We start from the raw sequence: 21234 nt of genomic DNA, 5'->3' as shown, positions 1-21234 counted from the left end.
TAGAAAGTTATATATTTAAACCTTGCTTAGAATTACAACAGTAGTTTTAAATGAACAGAACAAAGGACAAATAACCTGCTGGCTGATGGGTGAAGCTCCACCTACTGCCAAAAGTATGGTCCCAGTGTCTGCTAGGGTGCTGAAGGACAAGCTGATCTCAGTGCCAACATCCAATGAAAGGCCTCCCAGTTCCATGTATCCTGGCTTAGAAAAACTGACCGTGTACAGATTCTGTAAGGTAGAGAAGAAATAAGGTAGAGAAGAAATAGTTGGATAAGATAAGATAAGATAGACTTTATTAATCTCACAAAGGAGAGACTTAACATATTTCAGTGTATGTCAGTGAATACGAGTCCACCATCTAAACACATAAACTATAGATAAAAAAGTAAACAAGTGGCTTGAAAAGTACAAGAACAGAAAAAAAACATGAAGCTGAGTTTGGTTAAACCTCTGATATTTTAGTTAACACTTTGATGCACAACATGGGTTAAAAGAGACCCATATTCAATGGAAAAAGGGTATCTATGACCCATGTTGTGCATCAAAGGGTTAAAGCATACTCATTTCTTTCTCTGTCTCTGTCTCTCTGTCTCTCTGTCTCTCTCTCTCTGTCTCTCTGTCTCTCTCTCTCTCTCTCACACACACACACACACACTTGTCTTTCTATCATTGTGGGGACTTACCATTGACTCCCATTCATATCTAGCCCCTAACCCTTACCCTAACCTTAACCATCACCAAAACAATGCCTAATCCTAAAGAAACGTTTTTGCACTTTTACATTTTTTAACTAACTCAGTGGTTCTCAATTTTTCTGGCTTGTCCACTTCCATAATGTGGGGAATATTCATTTTTTCATATCTATTAAACTATCATGTTTTTATTGCTTTCTGCTTATTACTTATAATCATTTTAATTACTCTTTTGCTTATCAATTACAATCATCATTTTATTACTTTTTTACTTATCACTTATAATCATCATTTTAATTACTTTTTACTTATTGCTTACGATCATCATTTTATCACTTTTACTTACAATCATCATATTAATCACTTTTGCTTATTACTTATGATCATCATGTTATTACTTTTATTCATTACTTACAATCATCATTTAATTACTCTTTTACTTATTATATTCATCATTAACCTTCGTTGATCATATTATGTGTGTTTGCAACTTGTATTAACCCTATAATCAAATGTAATAAAGTGCTTATGAATGCATGTTTGAGTTCTAGCTCATAACCTGGAAAAGTGTTGATCTAAGCAGGTTGTGCAGGTTTCAACATCTAACTTAAAGGAAAGTGTGTTTAAGGTAAATGCTTGATGCTCCACTTGACTAAAGGCTTGTGGTTACAACTGACCTTTCAAAGAGCTGAGGGGAAAACTCTCCCCCTCGCTTCAAAACTAACAAACTGAAATAAGAATAGCATCTAGGATGGCAGTTTAGTGTGGACAGGTGACAGTTTTAAATTAAAAATAAAGAACATCCGTTAAAACTATGCAATACCTGGAAGAAAGAGGGGGGTCTGCGGTTACAGAGATGTGCAACTTGTCACGTACTCACAGAGGACAGAGACAGGGCAAAAGGTTCAAACAACAGCTAGATGTTTAAACAAGAATAAAAGTTAAAGTGTTAAACCATAAAACAATATTGGGGAATTAAGATTAAAATATAATGTTCATAAGAAAAATACTTAAAATGTAATCAACAATGTCTTAAATTAACAGTAAATTGGGGACAGGCATAGAAATCTTATATTAACCTATGAGGATCCTAGATTAAAATAGGGATAAAATCAGATTAATCTGCCTTATACAAATAATTAAATTATTGATATTGTTGTATTATTATGAAATATAAATTTAATAAGCTGAATTAATAAAACTCAAAGCTCAGCATAAATTGAGCAAGAAGCTCAGACCTGTTGTCTGCAGAGAGCAGAGTTGTAGTCTGTGTAAAAGTCACAGGAAGTCACACCTCAGGCAGACACATACACACACATGCAAAGTACTCTCAATACAGGGTGAAGACGGCTGTGGTTGGACGAAGACTGAAGACATCCGGCAGTGTGAACCAATCAGAAGACAACAGCTTCTTAGTTAAAAACTCATGTAATAGTTTAGAATTCGCTCTTTGTTGTGAACAGCTGCATGCAGAGGAATATTGTCTTAGTTTAAGTCAGTCTGATGCCAGCTAGATCAACATGGAGTCTGCATGCATGTATTTTCTGTACTATCCAATGCGTTTTTACTAAATATTCTTAAATGAATATTTTGACTCTGGGTCATCCTTGTCTCCGAGTGTTTTTTCCTCATTAACAGTACCAAAGAATCCGCTCTGACAATAAGCCTAAAAAGCTCCATGTCCCCCCAGCCTACAATTTTATCTATCATTAATGGTAGTTGCTAGAGGTACGGACCCGTACCCGTAGCCTGTGGCCTACGGATACGGCACTTTCCATTTGCCAATCAGATACGCGAGATCTGGTCACGTGACTCCTGGTAGACGCTAGAGGTACGGACCTGTAGCATCAGTACGACAGGTACGGACCCTAAACCTAACCCTAACGCTAACCCTAACCTTTGCTTACCTTTCAACAGTTTGCAGTGGTTAGCAGCTTCTTGACTCGCGAGACTCGCGTACGGGTCCGTATTTGTCTGGCAAATGGAAAGTGCCGTATCCGTAGGCCACAGGCTACGGGTACGGGTCCGTATCTGTAGACACTACCATCGTTAATAATGACAGGGGAAACGACAGAAAGATGGGCCTGGTTGAATTTTAGTGAAATAACGATAAGCTTAATCCAATTTTTTGACTAACGTTAAATCAAGTTTTTATCGTAAAATCTAAATATTTATGTTATGAGAAGTAGCTTTGTGCCTCCAAAAGGAAGGCTGGTCCCCTTAATGTCACTGTGTACACATGCAATGTCACACATGCACACACATAGAAGCAAAAGAACGACCTTCACTGAATAAAACTGGATGTCGTGGCTTTATCATCTTTCATACACTCTTTATACACTATGTGAGCAGGGCTGCGTTTTTTGTTTCTATGAAAGGCAGCAGTGTATAGAAATGATGTTGAATACCTTCTATGGGGTTTGAAAGCTCCACACTAGATTCAGCACAAGTGCATGTGTGATTGAAACACACTTGAATGATGCAGACATAAAAAGCCATTGAAGAAGAGTCTATATATTAGGGCTGCAATGATTTATAGATAAATTGTGTGCGTGGGATGAGTGTGAACAACTTGAACAGCTTAGACTGGCCTTTGTATTTATGACCTTTCTGTCGTTATATTGCATTATTTCCAGAAAATCACTTTCCTGAATAAAACTATACAAAGAAGACCAAGTGAATGGCAAATATGAGTGAAAGAGAGACACTGAATTAAATAAAGTAGAGGCAGGGTCAAGAATGGATGAACACGAGGAGGAGGTTGTGCAATTAATACATGTCAAGGCTTTTTAAAAATGTCATATTGTGTATGTCATGTCCATTTCACATACTGCACATATTCAACACACACACACACACACACACACACACACACACACACACACACACACACACACACACACACACACACACACACACACACACAACTAACCTCGAAAATGCAAAAACTGTACCTAGATGATTAAGTTCACACATACAGTACAGAATCCGCAACGCTACATTCTATAAATCTAAGCCTACATTTAAGTGAACAATCTTACCTCTACATAACAACCTTTTGTGACTCCGGTGTAATCTGAGCTGCTCAGGAGATTGTACGGAGTTCTGGAAATTTCAATATCACGAAGACAGCCAGCATATCTCTTCAGCGTGACCTCTGACCTATAAAGAAGTTATGATTATTTCAGTTAAGAGTTTTTAGAGCTTAAAAAAAAAATCCAAATTCAATGCACTTTCTTGTCCTCAGCAGTGGAGCGTCATAAAAATTGGTGAATTACTGCAGCAGTGAAACTATTGCATCATGTATCCAGAAGCGAGAGTGATGCCTGGACGTCACCAACAAATTTAATCTGAATATGTTGTTTGTCCATGTTAATAATTGGGATTTGTTGTATTAGTGACAACAAGTTGTGTCAAGGTTGCATTATTATTCAAGAGGGAAGGAAAAATAGGACTTGCCCATGTTAAAAAATATTATTAGCAACATAATACACTGTGTTAAGGCTTTACTTTTTGCAGCTCTGACAAAACTGTTTGTAGGGCAACATTTTGATCCGCATCTAAAATACATTTTGTGTATGTTCATGACAATAATATGCATAAAGTAGAGTCACTCCAGCTAAATATCGGTGAACAAACATCAAATTCAGATTAATGAAAGCATAGCAAAGGTGCTTTCCAGCTGCCAGGCGGGGAAGCAGAAGCCTGCAGGGACAAGCTAAGAAACAAACATTCACACATCCACACTCTCTGTGGGCCGTACAGCAGTATCAGCATGGCTAGCCTCATGCAGTGATCAGCAATTTTTATAGTATTTCTCAATATGAAAATTATTTATTCATTTCATTATTTACCTGGCTGTCATGCTGTTAAAACAAAACATGATATTAAAGCATTAGCACATTTCACAAAACCATTATCAACCCATTGGTTGACTGAACTATTTTTTCTACTCAGCTGACTCACACATAAATTGGCTTACTGACAGACAAGGTGCAACAAGAGTTTTTTCGTGAAGAGGCTACACAGTTAAATCAATAGACAGCTTTAATCACATTGGCATGTCAAAGCTTTTTTTGCTGTGATGACATAAGTAGAATCATTACAAATACAATCTTTTTTATCTTCAATATTAAAGATCCTTCCTATACTTTGAATGAGAAACAATGTATATCACACCTACAGAACACGTTATGACCTTTTATAAAATGAACCTTGTTGTCTGTGAGAGATTGTCTAAATGTGATAGATGCATGGAGATACATTACAGCAGTGTTTGTGTACCTGTAGTTTCCAATCGTTGGCAGCCCTCCAAAATAAATTTTTTGGTTTTCCTTCAGGTTCAGACCAGTAGCTGAACCCTGAGATGTGGCCACAATCTTTTCCTCAGCACTGCTGTCGATGTCTACAATTGTCACCGTGGCTGTGGAAATAGTTCAAGAGACACTATTGGTGACAAGCTACATAGATAGAGCTTGTGTGAGTCTCCCCTCTAACTTACAGCTCCATTCATTCATAAGTCTTGGTAAGTGACCACCGTTCTGTTGCTTTTAGAGTTGTATGTACCTTGTTTCTTGTTTCTTGACACGGTGAGAGATTTCCAGCGTCCATCATTGTGGCGGTTAGGTGATATGACACTGCCAGCTCCTGAGCCGAGGTCAAAGCTCACCTTCACCTTACCCTCTGACAACTCCAGGGACATGAAGTCTTTCTACAGAGAGCAGATGGGGAGGTGAAAACAATGAGAAGAACTCCTACGCACTGTCACTTCAGTTCAGCTTTTATCAGGTATATGGGAAACATCCCAACACTTCTATATATGCACACTAAATAACTGTGCCAAATAATACAGAGCCCCTCTGGTGATATGGTAAAAAAATAAATAATTTGTGGCCACGATATAGCTATAACGTGCGCACGAAATACTACTTCGTTCCCACAAAACACTAATTCGTTGGCACGAAATACTAATTTGTGGCCACGAAATAGGTATAACCTGCGCACGAAATACTAACTAATACTATTAATATCATTCCTGGACAGCTGGGTAAGCAAATTGAGCGTACGGTCTCTACAACCTGCAATAATCTGTGTACGGGCCAGTACCCACGTGATGTTCCTAAAATGAGTGTCTTTTCTTAGCTGTTCTAGTCCATATCTTGTTATCCCGCATTTAGGCAGTTATTTATTTAGGCCTATGTTTGATACTTTGTTGCAACGGCAATCTGCTGATGTGTCACCCGATTTAGAAACTTTCTATCCTCATCCTGTTACTACAGGTACGTTGTTTTGTTGTGCTAATATGTAGCCGTAAACTAATTTGTGTCTGTAGGAGCTGCAGCCCTGCACACATATCAGGACACTTCAAGAACAGCTGAGGGGTGTAGGCTGTCGGTCAGTATAGCCTTCTTTAACCCTTTCCTCAGGTTAAATCAGGACCAGCTCTCCGTTTAAAGGGTCAGATTCTATCTGCCTATTAGTATTCCACCTAACAGGTTTCAGCAGAATAATTAAGCTGGTGTCGAGGAATACTCGCCTAGGTCCTAACTGTCTTCTTCCAAACGTCTTACCCCTCTTACTCCAATAAATACTCTCTTACTAAGCAGCCCACCTAAGTAGTAGAATTGATTTATTGACCACGTTTGTTAACGACAGCTTTCCTCTTAAAACTGTGGCACTTGTTGATATTCCTAGGTTCGTTTTAGAGGTTTGGATAACTAACCTCAGGGGTAATGTTTAAATAACTAGTTGGATTAAAGTAACCTTTAAGAACCATTAGATTTAATGCACACAATCAACTTAACTTTTTACCACTATGCAGAATAGGTGAATCATAATCATTTCATTAGACTTCTCTTTAAATGCAATATAGCGTTTTATTAAGCAATTATTAGCAGGGGCACAGCATCAATTCATGATTAAACAATTTAATTATTTTTGATTATAAATTATACTAAAGTAACTAAATTGAGCGTACCTGACAATCTTCTCTAATTATTAAATTTAGGAGAGAGAGCGGACAACCAGGCCTTAGCTGCCACGCCCGGTCTTGACCTGCGTCTAGTTGAACTCCTCCGTGGACCAGCAGACTCAGTACGAAGTCTTCTTTGTGGGCAGAGGGTGTTCTTCATAGGCAGGGGGAGTGGAGAGGTCCCGATAGCCAATCGTTGGTCTGGCAGTTATCTTTAGTAGCAGCTGGAACACAAGTGCGGGCGTCTCAGCTGTCTTCTCAGTCGGATGGTGGTGGTGGAAAGCCCCCGTCTCATCAGGTTGCGGTGGGTCACTGGGTCCTCCAGCCCCTGGAGTGGAGCAGCCCTCTGCTGCTGCCTCCTGCGCCTCTCTGGATGCCGTGGGTGCTTGCCTCTCTTCATCTCTTTGGACAACTGCAGACCTCTCAGGACTCTCCTTTCAGCAGAGTGTGGTCCTCGCTTGTTGAACAAAGTCAGAAAAAGACTTTGCCTCCAACGATGTTCTCAGCGAACTCTGGAGCCTAAGTCCCGCGTTGTCTTCACGTCTCTTGGGCAAAAGGGTCCGGTGAAGATTCTTCAGAACTCTGGCGATGCTCCCCGGCAGCTCCGGCGAGCAGCATCTCTTGCAGCTCCGGCGAGCAGCATCTCTCCCCTCCGGGGGAGAACTCCGAATTCAGTGTCTGTGTCTCTGGGTTTTATACCCTAGCTCGACTTCAGCTTAGCACATACACATTTCTACACACAATTCTAACTAGTAGGTACGCCCAGGTGATTAATTCATAGGTTTAAGACACAACCTTCTTCCTTTTACACATACATCATTCTTTCAATCTTTTCTGTTAACACATCCACTTGTTACACACACTTCAGTTGTCATGACAATGTAGGCCTGAGCCCATCCTGTCATCCTGTGGAAACTCCAAGTTCCTCATTTCTGAGGAGACTTCTGCTTTTCCCATCCTGTCTGCATACAGCTCAGAACAGCACAGATTACTTCCATTCAAAACTCACTTTGTTACACTGAATCACTTCTTTAAATCATTTTTCTTAGCATGATCAAATAACTTATTTTAAATCATTCTCTTCTATAGCAATCATCATTTTCAGAATATATATCAGCCTATTAAAATCATTCTTGCATCAAGCATAAGCATAATCATGTGGTTAACTTATACAGTTTCTCATTTTAACTTTTCATTGGTTTACTTAAAGCTTTTATTTAGGTGGTGGTTGCTCCTGGGATCTCAAATAACTAGGCCCCACTTGACAAGGCATACTACTAAGCAAGGTATGTTGAGCATGAAACCGGAGTTTTCTGTGTCACGAAGGTGTCTCTGTTTTAACCCGGCTAGATCACCATGCTAACTTATGCTGCAGACCAAACCTTGTCCGGACCACATTCTGTTCAGAGTTTCAGCTTGAAATCATCTTAAAAAGTGCCTTTTTCACTGAACATCTCCTCTGAAAGTAGCATCATGTGTGTCAGACTCTCAGCTGAGGGAATAGATAGGCTATATGAACCACAGCGTTTAATGATGCTGCCGGACGAAGCCATACATTTACGGTAGCGCTTACTGTATACATTGCCAAGGGAACCAGTAGCCTATCAGTGATGAGAATCTAACACAGAGACGCTTTCGTGACAGACAACTGTGGTTTTATGGTCAGCACACCTTGCTTAGTAGTATGCCTACACCCCTCAGCTGTTCTTGAAAAGTGTTCTGATATGTGTGCAGGGCTGCAGCTCCTACAGACACAAATTAGTTTACGGCTACATATTAGCACAACAAAACAATCTACGTGTAGTAACAGGATGAAGATAAAAAGTTTGTAAATCGGATGAGACGTCAGCAGATAGGCTACCCGTTGCAACAAAGTATCAAACACAGGCCTAAAAAAATAACTGCCTAAATGCCGGATAACAAGATATGGACTAGAACAGCTAAGAAAAGACACTCATCCTAGGACACAGATTATTGCAGGTTGTAGAGACTGTACGCTTAATTTGCTTACTCAGCTGTCCAGGATTGATATTAGGTTGTTGCTAGAGGTACGGACCCGTACCCGTAGCCTGTGGACTACGGATACGGCACTTGCCATTTGCCAATCAGATACGCGAGATCTGGTCACGTGACTTCCGGTAGACGCTAGCGGTGCGGACCCGTAGCATCGGTACGACAGGTACGGACCCTAAACCTAACCCTAACACTAACCCTAACCTTTGCTTACCTTTCAACAGTTTGCAGTGGTTAGCAGCTTCTTGACTCGCGAGGCTCGCGTACAGGTCCGTATCTGTCTGGCAAATGGAAAGTGCCGTATCTGTAGCCCACAGGCAACGGGTACGGGTCCGTATCTGTAGACACTACCTTGATATTAATAGTGTTAGTATTTCGTGCGCACGTTATACCTATTTCGTGGCCACAAATAAGTATTTTGTACGAACGAATTGGTATTTCGTGCAAACGAACAGTATTTTGTGCGAACGAAGTAGTATTTTGTGCACTATATATATATGTTATAGCTATATCGTGGCCACAATTTATTTATTTTTTTTACCATGTCACCAGAGGGGCTCCATACAATAATTGAATCAGAGAATAGAGATTTGTTTGGCTGATGATCACAAAGCACCTCAAAGCCAGTGCATTACAGGTAAAAAAAAATCCTGAATGACTCAATATAAGAACAACATATGTTTATAGCCTTGGAACCTCTGAGCTCTCAACGTCCAAAAAAAGGAAAGTCTTAAAAATGTAGGTGTTTGACCTATGACTATTAATGTATTGCAAAGGATGCACTGAGACTTTTGGCTCTTGTTACCTTTTTGTCTTGCTAAACAAACTGACTTTACAAAATAGTGTTAGGCCCACTGTCAAAAGTTTATTCAGGTTCAGAATTTTCAGAGTGGAACTCTGAGAAAAAAGTCAGATGTCTGACTGTTTTTATATGCCTGCCTTTAAAGTTAAGAACTGAAAAAAAATCAGAATCCTTGAACCCAATTTTTAGTGGACCAAATCTTCTTCTGTAGAACTTAATAGTAGGTTTGACAGCAATCTATGACTGTAGGCTGGCTGTGACTCTGTCATCAAAGTTGCTCCCTAATGCAGGCTGACACCTTGCATAACAACTCTGGGTGTGTATGTCAATAGACGAATGGGAAATGTAAAGTATTGATCTGAGTTCAACTATCCATAGTTTTTACTGTATCCAAATCTGCCTAATTAAGGATGGTACCTGAGTACTTACAATATAAAAAAACTACATTAAATTTGACTCTGCCATCATTCTTGATCTTTACACTACTTTGTTTTGCATACATACCATGTCTTCAGTAGCCAGATACATGAGCAGTGCATCAGAGGAGAAAGTACGGAACTTGAAGGTGATGGTGGAAACATTTGGATTCCACCTCGTGGGCCGTCCTACTGCCGCGTAGCCTTCACCATCCAGCTGGACTGTCCCCTCACCATCTGAACGCTGGGGACTACAAAAAGACAAAGAAAAAATAGTTCATTTCAGCATTGCTTTGTTTCATTGTCCAACAGCTAAAGACATAGGAAAGGTCACAAACACTAACTACAAGATCTACAGCGAAAGTAACTACACAGACAGGTGTTTTTGACTGATGAGTTTATTTTGACAAAAGCAACCATGCAACTTATATAAAGTGTGTTTTTAATATGTTTAGTACCCAGTATGTGATGGCAATGCATGACACTAGATACCAATGCTAACAAGGAGAAACACACCATGAAAGATTACATTTTATGAAAAGTATGAAGACTCCAGAATGGCTTTGTATACCTGACAACACAACCTTTACAGTCTCCTTGTCTGTCCCTGTAGTTCCACAATCCAATAGGTTTACCATCCAAGAAAGTCTCTCCTATACAGCCTGTGAATGTTGTTGCTCTTACTGCATCTGCTTTCTAAAAGATGCACAGAGAAAAATAATAATGAGAGAACGAGACAGAAAGGCAGACAGGATTTTGATGTTATTTTAGAAAGAGACAGACAGACACCTTCACAGTGGTGAATATTCCTCCTACAAACAGGTAGGCGTTCTGGTCAACGTCCAGGATGGTATACGCCGTGGGCGAGTTGGCACTGGCTGGTGTCGGCATCATACCAGCCATAGAGCCTTCCAGAGGATACACTGATATGGTACCATTCAACCCATTGCTGTAGTCAGGAAGAAGGAAAAAGAGAGAAAGAGTTTGATTTTATTTTGTTTGCCATTCTGTATTTTCTGGAAGACATTTACTATGACTGAAGATGCGAGGGCCTCTTGGAATCAGTTTTTATGGGCTCTTCATGCTAAAGACAAATGATACAAATACAATGTGGAACCAGTTGGTTACAGTGGAACCTCTGAGCTGTACAGTAAAATAAACTGCCCACTTTGGAATTTGTTTTCAAAGCAGGAAGAGCATTTCTGTGTTGTAAAGGGGAACATTTTTAAGACTGATAGTCTGTGTGATCCTACTGGAAAACACCTTTGGGAAATCTCTCAGATGGAAATGCACGATGCAGGTGGGGCATATTCTTTGTGTGAATGGGTCTTGGGTTGGATGGTCTGTATACTAAACTGCTGCACCTTCCACAGAGAAAAAAACAACCTGCTAGATTACACTGTATCTATGTAATGACATGCCACAGGCTGACAAGACTGCAAACTCTTGATTTCCCAAGTGAAGTGTGTTTTCCACAGTAGCATGAGTGAGATGATGGCCTGTAGCTGCTATTGGCTTATTTTTGCTGTTACTATTGGTTGCTGTTGGTTAGATTAGAGTGCCCAGAGTGAGGACAAAGAGAATAAATCAGTCACTCTATAAAACATGCAATCTCAGTCTGTCAAAATAAAACTATAAAAACAAGAAGCTTCATGAATTACATACCTTGTGGCACTAAGAAAGAATTGATACCCATCATAAAATGAAACTTTAAAATATGTGCTATAGACTTGCATGTATGGTGAATTCATGTGATTTTGCCTTACAGTGCCCAATAACAACATTATAAGCTGAGTCTGTGAGTTCATGTTGGTATGCATGTATGTCTGAATGGAATATCTGTGCACCAAGAGGAATCTTAATGCTTCTCAACATTCCTGGTTCCCTTGGTGAAATGCAACATGTGACTATTCTTTGTATTACAGCCAACATTGCTGTTTCAATGGTGCATACCGATGTGTTCGAGGAACAATACATGTGCCTGATTGCGTATGTGTGCGCACGTCTCTTACCGAGACGCCTCTATCCTGTGCCAGTTCCCATCATGGATGGTGTGATGAGGATATTCAACCCTCCCCACACCTGAGCCCACATCCCAAAGGAAATTCACTTTCCCCTTACGCATCTCCAAAGCCAAGAAATCAACCTGAAACACACAGAGGACATATGCTGAACAAATTATATATAAATTGCTGTTGTACACAATACTGTATTGCTTTTGTTAAGTCATCATGTCAACAGAGTCAATGACCGGCACCTAATATTAACTTCAGTTTACTGTATCCAGTACAGTCTGAGAGAAAAAAAACAAAACAAAAAAAATTCTATTTTGTTTTCTATTCTTTTTACCGGCAATTGTAGAATATTTTGTTTAACAAATGGTAAATGGTCTGTATTTATATAGCACTTTACTATACCTGCAAGGTACCCAAAGAGCTTTACAAGATACGTCACATTCACCCATTCACACACACATTCACACACTGATGGCGGAAGCTGCCATGCAAGGCGCTAACCACGACCCATCAGGGGTTAGGTGTCTTGCTCAGGGACACCTCGACATGAACACAACGGGCTGAGGATCGAACCGGCCACTCTTCGGTTGCAAGACGGCCACTCTATCCACTGATCCATGCCGCTCACAAGACAAAAAAAGATACTGAATGTATAATAATGGATGATCACATGCACCTCCTGCTCTCAGGTGTAAATGTGGGGTATCTTTAAAGTGCAAAAGAGGATCTGGAAACATTTGTCAATTAGAATTCTTTCCATTAAAAGCATTTACATTGTATAATGAAATGTTGTCCCTTGGCTCCAGAGATGACACACTTGCCACATACACAATAACACGCAACACAATGCATAGTAAAATGTCTTCATGCAACATCGACGGCTGAAATGCAAAATGATGATTATTAATAAGTGTTCAAACCCTCAATTATTTCTTACTACAGAGACTCACGTGGTGTATCTATCATGCAGAGACTAGTGAATGAGTGAACAGTAAAGCAATTTAACACCCAGCTCTGGTCTATTCTGAGACTATAAAGGCTGAAGTTTCCTCCATCTGTCTCTGTAAGTGGATTTTCACTGGATCTTGCTGTATTTTGATTAATGATCTTATTACTAATGCATGAGCCGAAAAAGTGAATTTTGAGCATATGCTCTCATCTGGATGCTGTCTCTGAAGAACATACACAGCATTATTATTCATATAGTATTATACACAATTAGAGATTATTAGGGAGTCACATTTGAAGACGCAAATGACACATACACAGACACACACACGTGCACACACTTTCTAGTCTCTCTGGGGTAATGGCGATTATTCATTAGTACAGATCACAAGGTAGCATCATTATTATTCAACTAGCATTACACACTATTAGCAAATGTTAGAGGTGCACACACACACAGAATTAGTATTCATACTGAATTCTTCGCTATTAGAGAATATGAGTGAGACACACAAAAACACAGACGCATGCACGTTCAAGACTTCCCAGTCAGATGAAGCAAAGCAGAGATTTCTCTGGGGAAATCAGGCTAAAGCAGATAGCAACGTAAACTTGTTGCTAATTGCTGCTGCTCATTAAGACACACATACATGCGTACACACATACCCACACACTTTGGGATTATCAGTGGTACCTTAAAACAGTGGTGTGCAATGTTTATAGGGGTGGTGGTGGTGTCAAAGCATATTAGTTATTCTGATATTAGACAATTCACTATGGGAGTATGTGCAGGCTGTGTGTGAAGGTCTATATGTGTGTGTAGTGTAAGAGTGGAATGCAGTGTGTTTTTTTGTTATTTTGTACGTCTTGCAATGCAGTCATTTTCAAGTATGATAAATGTTGCACAAGATACAGCATCCCAACTCTATATTAAATATGATAAATGCATTAATATGAAACATTTTGCAAAATTAGATAAAGTTTGACCATTTTCACTCAGAGCCACACAGACATATCAGTTACCTCAATGGATTTGATGACTACTAAATGATGTTTTGGTGTCTACTGACATAATAAATCACAGTAGTAGTTTGTTTTTGTTGTAATCAAGAGTTTACCAACTAATGTGAACTAAATATTAACGTTTTATAGTCTTTTTTTTTTTATATTTTGGGCACATTGTTTCTACAAAAGAACAAAATTATGGCATTATCAGCCAGAACTGTAAAACTAGGAAGAATAATTAGATTTGAAACCTTCTCACAGTTCTTGAGCTAATCATGTTTTACTTTTGCTTAGGTTGGGAAAAACAACTAAATCTCAGCTTAAGATTGTGATATTCATCAGAATCACTTTGATCTGCGTGTCTTGATTTCAAAAATTTCCAAAATAAACAGTTTGCAGTAATCCGATCCTGTAAAAAACTAAAAGTTCAAGGAATTTTTGATTGAACTGCAGGCTGTGTTCACATTTATAAGATAAGGATGGAGTCCTAATAAAAATATACAACAGTAAACTTCTATAATAAGTAGAGACACCATTTTTCTCTAACACTGGCAACACCAGTGGTCACTTGAAAAAGAATCGTCAATGTTGATTCCATTTTTTTTTACATTTTTAAAATTGAATAATAAGATAAAATCTAATTCAAATTTAAATAAAAATATAATTTATGGCATTATTATTTTATTATTTTGCACAAATGACATTTCTGAGTTCTCTCTCCTTCTGGCCATGGTGGCGCTGTTTCCATGAAGGTGCATGACTTTAGTTTGCAGAGAAAAACAAGTGAAACATTGACAAAACATGGGACTGGAGCAAAAAGAAGAACAGACAAAAACAAAAACTGCTTAATGTTAAGATCACATTTAAAAGTTGTCATGTATGTGGTTCTGAGTTGAATTAAGGAAAGTCTTAGGGAAAGAATGTGAGATAATGAAAATGTCCAGTCTGTGTGTAAATCTTTAAACTATAGTTCTGACAATATACAGTAAATTCAAGTAAGTGTCAGAACCTGGATAAGCTTTTTGTGTATCTTGTAATTTGTACAGTGTGTTCAAATAAGCAGGACATATACTCACATATTTGGCTGATCCCAGGTAGAATAGCAGGTTGTCAGGTACTGTGGTTTTAACATGAAGGATGATGGTATTATACCTCCCTTTTCTGATATCAGGGCGGTAACTACGAAGACATTCACCACCTGATGACACTGATACTTTGATCTAGAAACAGGAAGAAAAGAAGTGAAATAACCAATTAATGGTATATAGACTTTTGCGTCATCACTTTAATCTAGCATTTTAGTTTGATTTATCCTACCTGATGTTCTGGATTAAAGTTACTCTGATGATGGCTATTTACTAAATCTGAGACATCTGATTTACTTACAGAACAAATAAAAAATTAAATTAAATTCTGCGATACTTAAATACAATATTCGATTTGGAGACATATGCCTTTGATAAAGCAAGAAGTTTTAAACTTGTTTTAAATTTGTTCACTGTACTTCCACAACTTTTATGTATTTTTTATGTATAAATTTAATACATTTACAAGGTAGAGGGATAGGTTAACTTTCTTTCTTTATAGTTCCCACTTTAGTTTGTGTGGTGTGGTGCTCAGGATTACTACACAGATGTGTAAATGAATGTAAACTTTAAATAATTTCTCAATCTTCACAAGTTGTTTTGGTCATAAAGTAAAATACTACACTGTTCAGTTCAAGATACCTGAGACTGAATGTTGTGTGTCTTTGTAGATAAACTGTGATCTGTAAGTTGTCATGTGTAAATGATCATCTGAGCGACAATTAAGTTCATTTTTCTTCAGAAAATTCAGTTTGTTAATAATGTTTTGTAAAAAGATAATTCATTAACTATGAACATTTTCAGAATGTACTTTTTTACACTAAAACAAAGGGAAATATTAGGAGTTGTGGCTATTTATAGGTTATTATGCTGTGATGTTACTGGCTGGGCCCACTTGAGATCAAATTGGGCTGAATGTGGCCCCTGAACTAAAACAAGTTTGACATCTCTGCTTTAAACTGATGGACAGGAAAGTTTTGAAAGAAAAGAATTGTTTACACAAAAATAATATATTGCATCTGTGCATGTACAACACAAAAAACACAAAAATATTTAACATTTTTCATAAAAAATTATATGATTGTGTCAGTTTTGTTGTCACTGCTATGTCATAATGCATTTAAATTCAAAATAAATATGACGGAACTGGCAGTTGTACAAGTGAATGTGTAATTCAGTAACAACTTACTGAATTAGCTTGTTTCCTGGCCTGATTGATCAGTTCCTTGATTTGTGAAATGTTGCGCCTCAAATTATCCTGCAGTTTTATGATAGGCTGCAGCTTCTCCAACAGCCTGTCAGCCTCATCCTCTAAATCCTTCACTTTAGCTCCTGCAGCGTGGACTGAGGGTAGAGAGAGATCAAGCACAATAGGGATATAGAACAATAAAATACTTGTTCTCATAATCATATACAGTATATCACAGCTTAGACAAAGTGGACAGCTTGCAGGAATAGATGAAAAAAAATGTAGCTGAGGAAATTACTGAAGGAGGAGAAATATAGAGGAAGAGAAAGAAAAATGGAAAAGCCAGCAAGAGCCAAACAATTAGTGTAGCTCAGCGTTCAATGCTTCTACATTGTTTACTTACATATACTGTATAAGCTCAAGACTGAAAAAGACAGGATTACAGAAGAGAAAGGAAAAGAAGAAAGAAGTTTGATGCCTTGCAATGTGCAGAGCTCTCATGCTCATGCTGGACGCATTATTAGAAGCATCTATTGTTTACTGTATAACTATTAAAGATGGTCATAAAATGAATGGGTGGAGCTCCAATACTGTTGTTAAGTCACATTACAGACATTTACTACCAGTCAAAAGTTTGGACACGCCTTCTCATTTAATGTTTTTTTCTTTTTTTCATGACTATTTATTTCCATTGTAGATTCTCACTGAAGGCATCAAAACAATGAATGAACACATATGGAATTATGTAGTAAACATATTTTTTTAAATGATCATGGATTCTACTAAATAGCCACACTTTAGTTTGATTGGTGCTTTGCACACTCTTGGCCTTCTCTCGATGAGCTTCATGAGGCAGTCATCTGAAATGGAATTTCAACAGTCTTGAAGGAGTTCCCAGAGATGCTGCGCACTAGCTCGCCCTTTTGCCTTCACTCTCTGGTCCATCTCATACCAAACCATCTGGACTGGGTTTAGGTCAGGTGACTGTGGAGGCCAGGTCATCAAACTCAGCACTCCATCACTCTTCTTCTTGGTCAAATAGCCCTTACACAGCCTGAATGTGTGTTTGGGGTCATTGTCCAGTTGCAAAATAAATGATGGTCCAACTAAACGCAAACCTGATGAGATGCCATGGTGCTGCAAGGTCCTGTGGTAGCCATGCTGGTTCAGTGTACCTTCAGTTTTTAATAAATCCCCAACAGTATCACCAGCAAAGCACCCCCAGACCATCACACCTCCTTCTACATGCTTCACAGAGGGAACCATGCATGTAGAGACCATCCATTCACCTTTTCTGTGTCGCACAAAGACATGGCAGGTGGAACCAAAGATGAAAGATCAAATTTGGACTCATCAGACCAAAGCATGGATTTCCACGGGTCTAATGTCCATTCCTTGTGTTCCTTGGCTCAGACAATTATCTTCTGCTTGTTGATTTTCCTTAGTAGTGGTTTCTTTGCAGCTATTTGACCATAAAGGCCTGATTGGCACAGTGTCCTTTGAACAGTTGATGTAGAAATGTGTCTGCTGCTAGAACTTTGTTTGGCATTTATCTGAACTCTAATCTGAGGTGCTGTTAACTTGCCATTTCTGAGGCTGGTGACTCAAATGAACTTATCCTCAGCAGCAGAGGTGGCTCTTGATCTTCCTTCCCTATGGGAGTCCTCATGTGAGTCAGTTTCGTCGTAGCACTTGATTATTTTTGCGACTGCACTTGGGGATACATTCAAAGTTTTTGCAATTTTCCGCACTGACGGACTTTCAGTTCTTAAAGTAATAATGAACTGTCGTTTCTCTTTTCTTAGCTGATTGTTTTTGCCATAATATGGATTCTAACAGCTGTCAAATAGGGCTGTCAACTGTGTACCAACCTGACTTCTGCACAACAGAACTGATGCTCCTAACCCCATTAAAGGGATAGTTCGGGATTTTTGACATGAATCTGTATGGCATCCCCGTCAGCAGTGTTGTTCATTCACACAGACTTACTGCCGACAGCATCCAGTGAGCAGAGTTCCTGTCCGGTTTTGGTCCAGACGAAGGTAGTCCGGCAAGTTTGCTAGGGTCACGAAAATAAAGCGTTTTCTTCTCAAACCAATATGTGTTCGAAAGAGTGATATATTTGCATTACAAAACCGTTGTCCATGAAAAAGTCAGACCTCGTAAACGCTTGGCACTATTTTCTCTCCCTTCATATCACTCCGCGCTGCCTCCACCTGGCAGCCGCGCAGGTTTCACTTTGTTTACTGCTCGTAAAGTTAACAACAACATGTCTGACTACAACAGCGACGATGAATATATTGACTTCAGCATTCAGCCAAGGGGATAGCTTTATGAACCCGTAAATACTGAAGCCGAAATTCACCAGATGGAGTTGGAACGGGCAGAGAGAGAGAGAGAGACATCAGATAACTTAAGAAGGTTACTTCATATAATTGATCTAGCTGATTCCCCTCAGGAATTCACCGCAGTGTTCTCACTTGATGCCTTTAAGGCATTCGATCGTCTCCGCTGGGACTACTTGTGGTTACTTTTAGAACACTACGGGTTTGGAACAACATTCATTGGGATGGTTAAGGCTCTCTATTGCTCTCCGGCCGCCTCGGTGTTGACAGGTTTTTGCAAATACTACTAGGCAGGGATGCCCCCTTTCTCCTTCATTATTTGCGCTCTCTTTAGAACCCCTTGCACAGGCTGTCAGGCAAAGTCAGTCCATCTCCCCAATCACATTATTAGACACCTCTCATCACATCTCATTACTGGTTGACGACATACTTCTTTATCTCTCAAATATAAATAAAACAATCCCCATGTATTACAGTTATTTGATAAATTTCAAGATTTTTTTGGCTATAAGATTAATTGGGCAAAGTCCGCATTAATGGCAATTGGCCCTTCGAAAGACAAGCTCTCCTTACCTTCATTTATTCCAATTGTGACTTCCTTTGTGTACCTAGGTATTAAAATAAGCGACTCCTTGTCAAATATCCTGCGAGACAATTACTCTGAACTCACGCAAAATACAACTGCGGATCTTCAAAGGTGGAGTTCTTTAAGAATCTCAATGCAAGCAAGAGTCACTATTCTTAAAATGAATTCCTATTTTTTATGCTGCCTATGTAACCACCTAAAAATTAAAAAAAAAAAATGCACACTCACAATTTTCTAAATTTATTTGGGCGGGCAAACAGGCCAGGATTTGTTTCTCGACACTACAACAGCCTAAAGAAGAGGGTGGACTAGCTGTCCCTGATTTAAAACTTTACTTTCTTGCCTTCCAGATCCGATCAATGCATGTCTGGATGGATCCAGAATCCCGGATTCCATGGTGACCGATAGAAGCTAGGTTGACCTATCCCAACCAACTTACAGATATACCTTTCATGCAGATAGGACGGAAAAGTACACTAAGATATGGTATTATTCTGTCCTCTACTTTGAGAGCTTGGCATAATGCTGAAAAGATACTGGGTGGTCCATTCAAACTGACTTTGTCCTCTCCTTTATGGAACAACCCTTGTTTAACATCGGGCAAGCAACCCTTTACGTCTCCTACATGGTCATCCAAAGGCATCCACACAGTTAATGACATCTGCGATAATGGCTCCTTGCGCACGTTCCAAGACCTCCAGCACCAGTATGATCTCCCAGGTTCTTCCTTTTTCCTTTATCTCCAGCTCAGATCCGCAATGAAAGCTTATGGAGTGCCCTGGCACCCAGTACGCTCACATCCCCTATCTACTCATATCCCTCTTGGTAGCCTCTCACGAGGCCTGGTAACAAAACTGTACAATCTTCTGATGAGGAACTCCATGAAGCCTCTCTGTTATGTCAATATGGGATAGAGAACTAAAATCATTGGGTGTGGAACCTGACTGGAAGGAGATATGGAACAATCTACCATTAACATCTAAGTGCTTGGCGCACCAATTAATTCATTATAAGATGATCCATAAAGCATACACGACACCATATATACGTTTTAAAATGAATATCTCTCAAATGCCACAATGCATACTTTGCCAGAACGCCACAGGCACCTTTTTTCATATGTTTTGGGAATGCCCAACTATAAGTATTTTTTGGAAACATGTTGTTGAGATGTTATCCAAGTTTCTTGATACTACTCTTGTGTTAGACCCCTGTTCCTGTTTACTGAATGATGATTCCTCAATTGAGATTCCTCTTCGTGAAAAACGTCTGGCATTTGCTGGCGTCACAGCTGCCAAAAAGACAATCCTCCAGCTGTGGTTTAAACCTGATATTAGTGTAAAATGTTACTGGATCAGATCCTTGCTGGACATTGCATCATTAGAGGAGACCACAGCTCGACTGAATAATGCCAGTTTATCCACGGTAAAATGCATGGAAGGGACTTTGCTCGAGAATTAAGGACATTCTAACCAGTTAAAGTCTATTGATATGTCTCTGCTATGTTTGATCATTTGCTTTGTTTTATTTGATCTGCCCTTTTTTTGTTTTTGTTTGTTCTTATGTGCACTATTAGGCCATATCTTGCTTGTCCATGCTCTTTTGACAGTGCAAATAAAAAGTATAATCACAAAAAAAGAGTGTGCAAAGCAGTAATCAAAGCAAAGGGTGGCTATTTTAAAGAACCTAAAATATAAAACATTAACATAGTTATTTCACAATTGTTTGTTTTCTGCATAACTACATATATTTTGCTTCATAGTTTTGATATCTTCAGTAAGTATCTACAAAGTAGAAAGTATTAAAAAAATAAAGAAAAAGCATTAAATGAGAAGGTGTGTCCAAACTTTTGACTGGTAGTGTGGGTAATATTGATCAAGCCCAAAATACCACACCAACACGGTGTTGCTGATTATACTGTTTTTAACCAGTGATTTAAACTGTCCAGTTAATTTTCATGAGCAAGAAATGTCTAGAAATTTGTGCTGCCAGGGAGGTAATGTTATGGTCACAATCTAGTATTGGTGCACCACTTACAATGATGAGTGCTTAAATTAAGGTAAATTAAATATACATACTGATGGCTGTAGGGGATTGGAAAAAGAGAGACAGAGAGAGACAAATATCAAATTTCATTTGACTTTACCAATTGTAGGTGGCTCTG

General features: G+C 39.0%; 1 protein-coding gene across 2 annotated transcripts in view; it reads right to left on the bottom strand.

Moving 5' to 3' along the window:
• lama2 (laminin, alpha 2) overlaps positions 1-21234 on the bottom strand; it is a 351505-nt gene that overhangs the window by 28668 nt on the left and 301603 nt on the right. For both annotated transcript variants that reach the window (XM_051960749.1, XM_051960750.1), the window contains exons 48-57: positions 16140-16294; positions 14942-15085; positions 11910-12043; positions 10687-10846; positions 10469-10593; positions 9986-10148; positions 5262-5406; positions 4980-5118; positions 3737-3857; positions 76-231 (exon numbers count right to left, since the gene is read on the bottom strand). In XM_051960749.1, coding sequence (XP_051816709.1) covers positions 76-231; positions 3737-3857; positions 4980-5118; positions 5262-5406; positions 9986-10148; positions 10469-10593; positions 10687-10846; positions 11910-12043; positions 14942-15085; positions 16140-16294 — 1442 coding nt within the window. The remainder of the gene's footprint in view (positions 1-75; positions 232-3736; positions 3858-4979; positions 5119-5261; positions 5407-9985; positions 10149-10468; positions 10594-10686; positions 10847-11909; positions 12044-14941; positions 15086-16139; positions 16295-21234) is intronic.

Source organism: Acanthochromis polyacanthus, chromosome 16 (assembly GCF_021347895.1).
Source record: "Acanthochromis polyacanthus isolate Apoly-LR-REF ecotype Palm Island chromosome 16, KAUST_Apoly_ChrSc, whole genome shotgun sequence".
Taxonomy (NCBI): domain Eukaryota; kingdom Metazoa; phylum Chordata; class Actinopteri; family Pomacentridae; genus Acanthochromis; species Acanthochromis polyacanthus.
The sequence above is the reverse complement of the archived record's forward strand: the minus strand, read 5'-3'. Positions and strand labels throughout refer to the sequence as shown.